Source organism: Notolepis coatsorum (genome assembly GCF_963971535.1).
Source record: "Notolepis coatsorum genome assembly, contig: SCAFFOLD_1190, whole genome shotgun sequence".
In the NCBI taxonomy this organism is placed as follows: Eukaryota; Metazoa; Chordata; class Actinopteri; order Aulopiformes; family Paralepididae; genus Notolepis; species Notolepis coatsorum.
In genome coordinates, this window is record NW_028171249.1 from 19,581 (window position 1) to 32,500 (window position 12,920).

At 49.6% G+C, this 12,920-nt stretch overlaps 1 protein-coding gene across 1 annotated transcript in view; it reads right to left on the bottom strand.

Moving 5' to 3' along the window:
• Positions 1 to 1,298: 1,298 nt before the first annotated feature.
• The window catches only part of LOC311248301 (fibrillin-2-like), a gene marked incomplete at both ends in the record, with an annotated part of 40,567 nt that continues 28,945 nt past the window's right edge, over positions 1,299 to 12,920 (bottom strand). Inside the window, 3 exons of the mRNA XM_084339207.1 lie at positions 1,299 to 1,337; positions 1,636 to 1,779; positions 2,284 to 2,390. Of these exons, the coding sequence (XP_084195333.1) occupies positions 1,299 to 1,337; positions 1,636 to 1,779; positions 2,284 to 2,390 (290 nt within the window). The remainder of the gene's footprint in view (positions 1,338 to 1,635; positions 1,780 to 2,283; positions 2,391 to 12,920) is intronic.

Sequence of the window (12,920 nt, forward strand, 5' to 3'; positions counted from 1 at the left end):
TAGTCTTAGGAACCACGCAGCTGCTCTTGTCAACCTATTCCAGGTTGAGTAGTGCCCAATCAGCTGACTTGTCGGGTTCGCCTCTTCTACCGTAACACTACTTACAAAGACCTCTTTCTTGACTTCTGGGTCATCTTGGTGCACCGAACCATATAATTCCTCTGGTCTATTCGGCCAGTGCTCCTCTCCCTTCTGTAGGAATTCTGGGCCACTGAACCATTGCTTTGACCTGAGCATCCTGTCAGCATCCAAACCTCTTGATGCCTCATCTGCAGGGTTCTCCTTCGAGCTCACGTACCTCCATTGAGATGCCGTGGTGAGGTCCTGAATAATGGCGAGGCGATTGGCCACAAATGTCCGAAATCGTCTTTTCTCATTGTAGACATATTTTAGGACTGTCTGGCTGTCTGTCCATAGTACCGACTCTTTCAGTGTCAGGTGTAGCTCTTTTCTGAGCATTCTGTCCATACGGGAAGCCAGAGTAGCTGCGGCAAGTTCCATCCGAGGGATTGTTACTTGTTTCAGAGGGGCTACCCTTGCTTTTCCCATCACAAATGCCGTGTGTATCTTGCCCTGGTCATTTGTGTACCTTGCGTAACTCACTGTGCCGTATCCTGATTCGCTTGCATCGCAGAAGTGGTGGAGTTGAACAGCTTCCAGTTTCCCAAAACCGGCGGGTTTCATGCACCTGTTTATCCTGAGCTCTGACAGCTTGTCCAGGTCTGAAAACCACTCTTTCCACCGTTTTGCCAGTGGCTCCGGGATATCTGTATCCCATCCGCACTTGTTCCTGCAGAGCTCTTGAAGAATCATTTTTGCCGTGAGCACATAAGGAGCTAGGAAACCAAGTGGGTCATACATGGAACATACAATGGAAAGAATGCCTCTCCTGGTTAGGGGTCGATTCCTGATAGTAACTCGGAAATTGAATGTGTCACTTTCAAGGTTCCATTGGATGCCTAGAGCCCGTTCAGTGAGTGGTTTCTCCCAATCAAGATCCAACTCAACGTTCTGCTTGGCCTTGTCCTCTTCAGGGAGGCTAGCCAGCACCTCTTTACTGTTGCTCACCCATTTGGTGAGTCTGAATCCACCTCTTGCACATGCTTCTCTGAGTCCTTCTGTCAACTTGACGGCTTGGCTCACTGTCTCCACCGACTTCAGGCAGTCATCAACGTAAAAGTTAGACCTGATGGTATCGGTGACTTCTTGGCCGTAATGATCACTGTTATCCTCCGCTGTCTGTCTCAGAGCAAAGTTGGAACAACTAGGTGAAGATACGGCACCGAACAGGTGTACCTTCATCCTGTACTCTTCCAGCGGCCGGGTGATATCGCCATCTGGCCACCATAAGAATCGGAGAAAGTCAATGTGATCTGGATGGACTCTGACCTGATGGAACATTCCTTGTATGTCTGCCATGAAGGCTACTTGGTCTTGACGGAATCTTAACAACACTCCTATTAGTGTGTTTGTCAGGTCTGGACCCTGAAGCAGTTCATCATTGAGTGATGTGCCTTGGAATGATGATGTGCAATCAAACACCACTCGTAATTTCTTCTTTCTTTTGTGATACACCCCGTGATGGGGTATGTACCAGACATGGCCATCTTTTTTGCTTAGCTCTTGAAGAGGTACCTTCTCTGCGTAGTCCTGGCTGATTACCTCTTCCATGAAGCTTTTGTACTCTGCATGGTACTCCTCATTCTTCCTGAGCTTCTTTTGCAGGCCTATGGCTCGTTGTGTCGCCACCTGTCTGTTGTTGGGCATCATCACATCTCCCTTTCGAAAGGGGAGTGGCAAGTGATAATGACCATCTTTTAAGGTTATTGAACTGGTGGCGATTTTTATGAACTTTTTGTCCTCTACCGATGGCTCATTCTGCTCATCATGGTGCTTTTCAGAAAAGTCCTGATTGTATTGTTCCACAAGCAGGTCCTCCAGTTTCGCGATTGATATTCTATTTGCTGTGGCTTTGGGTCTTCCCATCTCATCCACCGCGTTGATGTTAAGTGGACCACAAACCGCCCATCCCAAGAGTGTCCTCACCGCATATGGCCCGTCGTCCTGACTGTTTATGACCTGCCAAGGTTCCATGGCTCTTGGGGTATTGACTCCAATCAGAAGTTCCACCTCTGCATCAATCTGAGTGGTGTGAACATCTTTCAGGTAGGGCCATCTTTTCAATTCCTCTTGAGTAAGGATGTTTTCCTTTGACACAGGGATGGCTGGTTGCGTGTAAATTGTAGGCAGTGCAAGAAATGTGTCGTCATCGATGTTGCCTACCTCCAGGCCTGATATCTCATATGCCGGGACTGGTTTCTCTTGTGCCATGGTTGTAAGGAGAATTGAGGTTTTCCGGCCCTTAGCATTCAGCTTCCTCATGAGGCTCTCTGTGCAAAAGGATGCCGAGCTGCCATGGTCCAGGAAGGCATATGTAGTTATATACCTACTTCCGTCAGCTTGTTTCACCTTAACTGGCACGATGGCTAAGGCACAGTCCTTACCGGCCCCATTATCTTCACCCAGCCTCACCAGAGCACTACCCACAGTTTTCTTTGTCACGGTTGGTGTCCTCACCTGTTGAGGTGTTTTCACCTTCCATGTCGTAGACCTGACTGTTCCCTTTTGATGGCCTGGTCCTTCTTGGTCATTTGTCTCTATGTGTAGCAGAGTCAGGTGTTCTTTCTGGCAATGCTGACACCTCATCCGCTGGCTACAGTGCCTACTGAGATGTCTCTTGGTGAGACAACCAAAACAAAGTCCTTTCACCTTTAAGAACTCTATTTTGTCTAGATGTTTCTGAGCTCTTATCCTCCTGCAGGCTTCAAGTGAGTGATCGCCTGCACAGTACAAGCAAGGAGTTCTAAAAGCCACAGAGCCATCTGCCTTGCATCCTACATTACCGACGGTTGACGGTATGTTTGTGGCCGGTGTCACTGTCGTGGCAAAGCTGCTTCTCTCCTTTCTCTCTTTAACCGGTGCGGCTGATGCTCCTGCTCGTGCTTGCCATCCAGAGGCTGCCGTCTTGAGGTACCTTGGGGCAGCTCTGTCAGTACCATAGTCTTGAATATCACCGAACAATGGGTCGGAGGCCATTTTGGCTTGTTTTTCCAGGTAAGCCACAAGGTCCTTGAATTTGGCTCTTTGCCCAGTGCGCTCCTGGATGTCGTAGGCTGTTGACCTCCACCTTTCTCTGATCCTAAAGGGTATCTTGGATAAGATCAGTCGTAGGTTAGATGGATTGTCCAGCTCATCCATATAGTGGAGCTCCTGCATTGCATTACTGCATCCTCTCAGGTAGAGGGCGTAGGCGCGCAAAGCCTGACTATCCTCCGGTTTGATGCTGGACCAGTCCAAGGCCTTCTTTATATAAGCATTAGTTATCCTTATTTCATCACCGAAATTCTCTTTAAGTAGTCTTTTGGCTTCCACATATCCATCCTGTGGATGCATGTGTAGGCAGCTCCTCACAAGATCTTTAGGTTGCCCTGTGGTGTATTGTTCTAAAAAGTAGAGTCTATCTTGCTCGCTGGTGGTTCTATTTTCTATGCCATACTCGAAGGCTCGCATGAATGACCTAAAGTTCATAGGATCTCCGTTAAACATGGGAATCTCCCTGGTTGGGAGTAGCGCCAGATTCTGCTGTGAGACAAGTATATCTGCAATGTCGTTCTGCCTTGCCATGACATTTGATAGAACCTGGTCTGTTTGGGTTTGACCCTGTTGTCCTGCAGTAGCTCCAGATGGTTGTAGCTGAAGCTGCACAGGGTTCTGATGCTGATATGGAGCATGTGGTTGTTGCCAAGGTTGTGGCTGAGGTAGCACATATGGTGGTGGTCGATACTGTACAGGTGGTAGTGGCTGTATATATGGCTGTTTGGGTCTCACTACTTGTGGAGGCCTCTGTTGTTGTTGTTGTTGTTGTTGTTGTTGCTGTTGTTGTTGCTGTTGATGTTGTTGTGGTTGTTGCTGTTGTTGATGCTGTTGTGGTTGTTGCTGTTGTTGTTGTTGCTGTTGTTGTTGTTGTTGTTGTTGTTGTTGTTGCTGTTGTTGTGGTTGCTGCTGTTGTTGTTGCTGTTGTTGTTGCTGATGTTGTTGTTGTTGTGGTTGCTGCTGTTGTTGCTGCTGTTGCTGCTGTTGTTGTTGCTGATGTTGTTGTTGTTGTTGTGGTTGCTGTTGTTGCTGCTGCTGTTGTTGATGCTGTTGTTGTTGCTGATGTTGTTGTTGTTGTTGTGTGCGCCCATGCATACTGGTCCAAGAGCTGTCTTTGCACAGGGATTTTTGGAACAGCATTTATGGATGCATATTCTACCGTGGATTGCAATATCGGTAGTCCTTCTGAGGTGTCTAGAGCATGTGCTTGGTCAACATAATCATTCATACCATCTCTAGGTTGCATCTTGTACACATATCCGTCCTCTTGAGAGGGTGGCTGGTTAATTTGTGATGGATACCTCGTGGTTCTAGATGAGTTGGTTTGTGATAATGTCTCATACTCATCCAGTATCTTGAGTTTGGCCGCTGATACAGCCATGTCTGTGTCAAAGTCGAGTTTATCCTTCTCAGCCTTTAATTTAGCCTTGGCTTTAGCCTCCTGCAGACTTAATTCAGCTATGGCTTTAGCTTTATTTAGATTTGTTTCAACCTCTAATTCAGCCTCCTTTAGGCTAGCCTGCAGACTTAATTCAGCTATGGCTTTAGCTTTATTTAGATTTGTTTCAACCTCTAATTCAGCCTCCTTTAGGCTTATGGCTTGTCTGGCTGAAAGTGCAGCGGCCTTTGCCAGAATGGTGGCCCTCTCGTTTTCAGCCCTTCGACGGGCGGCAGATAACCTGGATGATTGGCTTTTACTTGATGATTTGGATGATTTGGATGATCTTGATGGGGCCCTGGAAACGCTATCCTCTGGGCCTATTGTAGCCTGAAGGTCCCTTTCCAGCTCATCTTGAGTCTCTACTGGAGACTCTTGGATCCCAGACCCAGTTGGACTTTGGGCTGGAGTTTGCCTTTCCTTATTCCCTTCCATCAACCATTTTTCCATCACATTAATAAATGCATTGAATTCATCTATTCTTGGTTTATACCGTTGTGTTTCATCCTCATCGCTTTCCTGTAAATACGGCTGTACAGACTCAATTGCTGACTTAAAAGCACTGAGTGTCTTATTGAACAGTGCCATGTCCGTTCTTACTCCTTGTTCATCATTTGATTTCATCATCAGAATAATCTAATTTTTCTTGCGGGTGCATGCTGCAAGCCTGGCTTTACGTGATGCCATTAGTTGTTTCAGCTCAATATCCGCTTGTGTCAAATCCATATTCTCTGTTTCAATATCCGACATCTTGTCTATATTTATCCACCAGTTCTTAAGACAGTTTTATAATTTGGCTTATATTCCACAGCGCCGTTTGCGCGCGCCACGTACGTGGTAGTGTCTATTCCATTCATACATTCTACTCACGCACGTTCCCTTTGATGTCCTCGAGCCGGGAGGGAAGATCCTCCCCTCTTGGTGGTGATGCTTTCGTTGATCGATCCTGTAGCTGATCACAGGCAGCGATGTCCTCGGGCTGTGATCATTCACTGTGCTGATGTGGATCGATTCCTTCCTGCTGATCGCTGATCTTTGATTGTCTCTCACAACAATGCTGGCCCCTTGTTGTCAGTCCTCTTGCGAGTCCTCCTCTGGTGTTGTGCTTATTGACGCGCGCCTCTGCCTTGGGTCGCGTCAATATCTGCGCGATGCCTCTTTCACTTTATTGAAGCTGGTTGGGGTTCAATAAACGCGATTTTCTTACTTAATATAGCGGCAACATGCCAGAATGCCGCTTCTTGGTGTAGACGGGGAGTGAATCCATACGCGCTCAACGTCCAAAGAAATAGTTTTCCACACATTAAGCTCCGTTATCAGACACCGATGTGGTGACCCGATTTAATTAGAATAAGTAGGTTACATGGGAGGGTTGATCACAGTGATCCTAAAACGTCATATAACCTGGTCTAATTGCTTAAAGTGTAATCTAAACAGTTTCCGAAAGCGTCCTGAAGCGGTAAGAAAATCATATGGTTTCCCCATCGGCTACCGCCCAACAGCTGATTCCTATCACCTATCTAATGATCTCCGCTGCGCTGTGCCCGATCACCCGACAGGTGCAGGTGATCCACTCACAGCGCCACAGAGTCCACCCAACAGGCTACACAGAATCATAACCTTCCCCTCAATCATAACATTCCCCTCAATCATTACATTCCCATAAATTGTAACCTTCTATTGATAAAAATAATGATAATGATAATAATAATACTAATAATAATAATAATAATAATAAATAACAAAAAACACTCATTCGGCCTTTACAGAGGGAACTAGAAACTTCTAAACGCACAGCACAGGCGGCCCACCCACACATCCCTGCTAACCCACCAAAAGGCGGGAAGCAGGGGAGGTTCCAGACCTCAGAACCGCCTGGGAAACAGAACCCCCAGTCATGTCCATGAGGTAAAACCTAACGAAGGGACCCGGGGAGGACCATGTGGCCGCAACACAGATGTCCTCCACCGAGGCCCCTCCTAACAGGGCGGCAGAGGCCGCCACCCCACGAGTGGAGTGCGCCCTGACACCCCCAGGGGGGGCCAGCCCAGCCAACGTGTAGCAAAGGGCAATGCCTTCGCACAACCAATGTGACAGGCGCTGTTTCGACAGTGCCTTACCAGCGCGAGAGCCACCGTAACAGACAAAGCTGATCGGTAGCCCTGAGGTCCTGAGTCCGGCTGAGGTAAATCCCCAAAGCCCGGACCGGACACGACAGGTGAAGGCTCGCCTCCAAATCACTAGCGTAAGGAGGCGGATGAAACGCCTGAACCACAATATCCATGGAGCGAAAAGAGCTCCGGATATTTTTTGGCACGAAGACTGGATTAGGCCTCAGAGTTGCACCACTATTGACATGAATAGACAGGCACTCAGGCCGCACCGAGAGAGCACAGAGCTCACCCACGCGCTTAGCGGAGGTGATGGCCAACAGGAACACAGTCTTGAAAGACAGCTGTTCCAAAGGCGCTTGCTCAAGAGGCTCAAACGGGGCCTCGGACAACCGACCGAGGACCAAGTGAAGATCCCAACTTGGAGACAGAGAACATTTCACCGGCTTAAGGCGCTGAGCGCCAAGCAGGAAACGCTTCACAAGAGGGTGGCTGAACAACGTAACGCCCTCAAACCCCTCATGACAAGAGGATATAGCCGCAGCATATACCCTCACCGTCGAAGCCGACAGTCTATCAAGAATAGACTGAAGGAAGGTAAGGACAGCGTCCAGGGGGCAGGACACCGGGTTCCAGCCCCCCACCTTACACCACTCTTGGAAAATACGCCACATACCCGCGTAAACCTCGATAGTGGAGGGAGCATGCCCGTTCGGGATGGTGTCAACCACAGAAGGGTCCATCCTCTCCAGACTCACCCTCTCACCAGCCAAACCATCAGCGGCTGGCCCAGCACAGGGAACCGCCACAGAGACCCGTGCACTTGAGAGAGGGCAAAGGACGACCAAGGAACAGGCCACGGCGGGGCTACCAAGAGCTGGATCAGGACCGGGAACCACACAGCCGTGCCCCAGTCCGGCGCAATCAGGATCAAGGTCCTGCGCTCCCAACGTACCCGCTCCAACAACTGACCTACCAGATGTGTGGGGGGAAAAGCGTACAGAAGCCCGGGCGGCCATGGATACATCGAGAAGGCATCCACCCCCAAGGGAGGATCGTCCCCCCGACTGACCGAGAACCACAAGGGGCACTGGTGAGACTGTCTGCTCGCAAACAGATCCACCGAAGCTTCCCCGAAGCGGTCCCAGATCTGCCTGACTATGTCTGGACGTAGTCCCCACTTGTCGGGATGAGGACCGCCCCGCGACATCACATCTGCACCCACATTCTCCCTGCCAGGGATGTGGAGCGCCCTCAGACTGCGCAGATTGTGAGACTGAACGCCGCCTGAACGCCTGAATGCCTGAACGCCGCCCAGTGCAGACGGATGGAGCATACTCCACCTTGTCTGTTGATATACGCTGCTGCTGTCATGCTGTCCGTCCTGACCAAAACGTGCTCGCCTACCACCAAGTGGGCGAGCCGCCTGAGGACCAGGAGGACCACCTTCAATTCCAACACATTGATGTGCAGGGCAGACCGGGCAGCATGGATCGTCCAGCTGCCCCCCACTGCTTCGGTCCGACACGTCCCCCCCCATCCTGTGAGGTGAAGACCATGACGTGTGATTGCCTGCTGCCCATGGGGACCCCGCTGGTGAGGGTACCAGGCCTCCTCCAGTGGGCGAGATCTCCCCGTATCGACAAGGGAACCTTCAACCGTTTCCACTTGTCCCTCACCGGGTCTATTTTCATACTGGAAAACCACCTCTGTATCCTCCTCATGAAGAGGAGGCCAAGAGGGACCACAGAGTGAGCGGATGCCATCATACCGAGCAGGCACATCACATACAGCGCCGTGACCGTCCCGCCAGGACGGAAACCCCTGAGCATGCTGAGGATAGACACTCGCCGTTGCTCAGAGAGGGTTGCCCTCATGGGCCTTGAGCTTAGAACCAAGCCCAAGTACTCCACCTGTTAACTGGGAAGAGGCGTACTCTTCTTCCAGTTCACAGCAAAACCCAGCTTGGTGAGGAATTCCACTACCAGCCTGGTATGAGACCTGGCGACCTCCTCCGACCGGCTGAGGAGCAGAATGTCGTAGAGATATAAAATAATTCGTATCCCTCGACGACGTAGAGGCTCCAGCGCGGTCTCTACGCACTTGGTGAATGTGCGGGGGGCCAGAGAGTAGCCGAACGGCAACCTCTGGTATTCGTACGCTACGCCCTGAAACAGGAACCGTAGGTATTTCCTGTGAGGAGGGAAAATCGGGATGTGAAAATACGCATCCTTCAGGTCTATGGAGGTGAACCATTCCCCCACCCTGACAGCGTTTAACAGGTGTTTGACGGTAAACATTCTGAACCGTCTCCCCACAATCAGACGATTGAACGCAGACAGATCCAGTATAGGTCTGACACCTCCCGTTTTTTTGGGCACCAGAAAATAACGGGAGTAGACGCCCGACATCGCGTCCTCCCGTGGGACCACGACTACGGCCTGCTTCGCCAACAGAGATTGGATCTCGTCGGCCAGAGCTGTCACTGCTGCCGACCCTGACAATAGGGTCTGCACCAAACCTGAAAACGGAGGGTGGGGTTGTGCGAACTGCAAGACAAGCCCCCGCCTCAACGTTCTCACCATTCACCTCGACATACGGCACTGTTGAAGCCATATGTGACAATAATCCCAGAGCGCACCCGCCGCCAATTGGTGCTGGGCCGCAAGGAACTGTAGATAGGCGGCCCGGTCCCTCCCGCTGTGCGTAGCCAACTCTGAACCCGCCAACCGTGCAGGCAGGGCGTTCCGTGGAATCGGGACAACGGTCCCTGATACAACCCACGAGGCAATCGCACCCAAGGGGGGACCCCGACAGAAAGAGCCGGTTTGATATGGGAGAAGCTGATCAAACCAGGTGACAAAAGCTCCCCCACTGAACACCCCTCCAGAACATGCTGAGGAGTCGTTCTGCAGCTGGACATGCAAGGTGTGAGGACCCCATGGGTTCCTACACACCGTAGCCCTGCAGTGATATTACTACCACCCAAATCACGCGCGCCTGCCAGACCACTGCCGATCTTGCGGGAGTGGGAGGCACCAACGTGATACCCGGCCTGGCGAAGGCGAGGTCGGGGAAACCCGCGCTGAGCATTCTTTCGAAGAGGCCTCGAGTCCCCCTGCTGACAACCTTCGAAGGTGGCAGACGTAACACCAGGCTCGCCAATCGCAGACGCATAACGCGTGGCGAGGGAGCCACGTGACAGCACAACATTCTCATGGACAGACCCAGGCTCAGCCATCAACTGGGTGTCAGCCCCTGTCCCCATGAGAAGCGAAACGTGGGGCCGCATGCGCTTCAACGAAGGCCCGCGGCCCGCAGCCAAAGGAAACAAATCAGAGCCCCTTTTCCGCTGGTGTTGGGGGAGGGAGTGATCGGAGAGCGGGCTGCATGCGGCAGGACGGCGACGGTTTCTCAGGCCGTGCTCATCCAATATGGCCGATCCCTCGGCCGCCAAGGCTGTCGGCCTTGTGGACACCTGTTGACTCAACGCCCAGGGTACCTCTGGCGGGGGAAACATGGCCACCGGTCGAGGGCCTCGCCATAGTCGCTGATGAGGCCGTGCTCTTACCTCCGGCTGCATAGCGTGAGGCGGTGTGGGACCCAGGTCAAAAACCGCCAGCGTTTCCGCAGAACGACAAAAAAGTCCTTCCACGGAAAGAGGAGCCTTAAGGAGAAGAAACCTTTCTTCCTCCCCAAGGGAAGACTGCTCCAACCAGAGATGCCTATTAACAAGTGTTGATAGCATCCTAATCCTCCCAGCGGTTATAGCTTGTGACTGATTCAAGATTTCTATAACCCCAAAAACACGCAAGATGTTTTCAGCGTCGGCTGGTCCTGTAGCCCCACTACCTGACGCTAATGTGGACAGAAAAACAATCAGTTGAGCCACGACACTGGCCGCAGCTAAATTCCATCCTATGGCAGTATAACCCTCATCAGTCCATACTGCCACCTGCCGGGCCGACTGCCGGGACACCGTTCAACCCCGCCGGGGCACAGGATCGATGCTACCTGACTCTTTAGCCACGGCACACCTGCCCTGCGCCCTGTTGTCAACCCATTTACCTGTAAAAAGGGTAAATAAGTCTCAGCAAAACCTCCCACATTAGCTACCGACTGACCTTCATCAATGAACCGGTGAAGAGGAGGGAAAAGCGGTGACATCCCACAGCGGGGAACATTAGAACAGTGACCCAGCATTATAGCATTAGTATTAGCAGCGCGCTCCAGGATAGCCTGGAAAATGTCCAACTCAGAGTCACGTTTACCCAGATATCCTGCCCCTTGCGCCAATACACAACTCGGTTGTCTCACAGGACAACAAGCAGCATTACTAACACCAGCGTTAATGCCTGATGGCACAGAGCCTACCTGGGTGCGAGTTAGCTCGATAGCTACACATCGCACGTCGTCCCTCGATCTGCTGCCAAAAGACGAGGAAACACCAGCACAGACCCAACGTGCCGTTGGAACATGCCGAGAAGATTCCAGGGGCTGGAAAATCTCCGGCGAAACCCCAACATTGCGCAATTTCTCTTTACATTTCATAACGCTAGTTACACAGGGTGCAAAGCACGGCCATGATGGAAAACGAAAAAAGAGGAAGGGCGAGTGTGACCACGCCTGGTGACTTATAAGGGTCACTGGGGCGGGGCCTGGTCAAGTGCAAGGGTGTTTTGTTTTCGTTCATGTAGTACAGTAGGTACTGGAGATGAGGTATATCTCGGTATGACGAAAGAGCGAGACGTGATTCGCCAGTACGACTATATAACCTCTAGTGGCTGAATGTTATCTATAGCACCTTTAACCTCTAGTGGGTGAATGTTATCTATAGCACCTTTAACATCTAGTGGCTGAATGTTATCTATAGCACCTTTAACATCTAGTGGCTGAATGTTATCTATTCTATAGCACCTTTAACCTCTAGTGGCTGAATGTTATCTATTCTATAGCACCTTTAACATCTAGTGGCTGAATGTTATCTATTCTATAGCACCTTTAACCTCTAGTGGCTGAATGTTATCTATAGCACCATCTAGTGGCTGAATGTTATCTATAGCACCTTTAACATCTAGTGGCTGAATGTTATCTATAGCACATTTAACATCTAGTGGCTGGATGTTATCTATAGCACCTTTAACATCTAGTGGCTGAATGTTATCTATAGCACCTTTAACATCTAGTGGTTAAATGTTATCTATAGCACCTTTAACATCTAGTGGCTGAATGTTATCTATAGCACCTTTAACATCTAGTGGCACAATGTTATCTATAGCACATTTAACATCTAGTGGCTGAATGTTATCTATAGTACCTTTAACATCTAGTGGCTGAATGTTACCTATAGCACCTTTAACATCTAGTGGCTGAATGTTATCTATAGCACCTTTAACATCTAGTGGCTGAATGTTAACTATAGCACCATCTAGTGGCTGAATGTTATCTATAGCACCTTTAACATCTAGTGGCTGAATGTTATCTATAGCACCTTTAACATCTAGTGGCTGAATGTTATCTATAGCACATTTAACATCTAGTGGCTGAATGTTACCTATAGCACCTTTAACATCTAGTGGCTGAATGTTATCTATAGCACCTTTAACATCTAGTGGCTGAATGTTATCTATAGCACCTTTAACATCTAGTGGGTGAATGTTATCTATAGCACCTTTAACATCTAGTGGCTGAATGTTATCTATAGCACCATCTAGTGGCTGAATGTTATCTATAGCACCTTTAACATCTAGTGGCTGAATGTTATCTATAGCACCTTTAACATCTAGTGGGTGAATGTTATCTATAGCACCATCTAGTGGCTGAATGTTATCTATAGCACCATCTAGTGGCTGAATGTTATCTATAGCACCTATAGCACTACGTCAATACACTCTTTTTCTGGACACTTTTTGTATCACAAATATGTTTGCAAATCTGGTATGTCATAAATGTATAAATGTAGCAGTACTGTCTATCTGTATGTCGTGTGTGTCATATATGTTATGATGAATTGAAAATGGGGGACCCTGATGTAAACAAGACGAAAGCCTTTCTCTGGTCTGCATCCCCTTAACAATTGTATGTATTGAGCTGTACTGTACTGTACCCATTCTGCAATCTGTTAATAAACTTTTCAATCAATCAATCAATCAATCAAACCTTTAACATCTAGTGGCTGAGTGTTACCTATAGCACCATCTAGTGGCTGAGTGTTACCT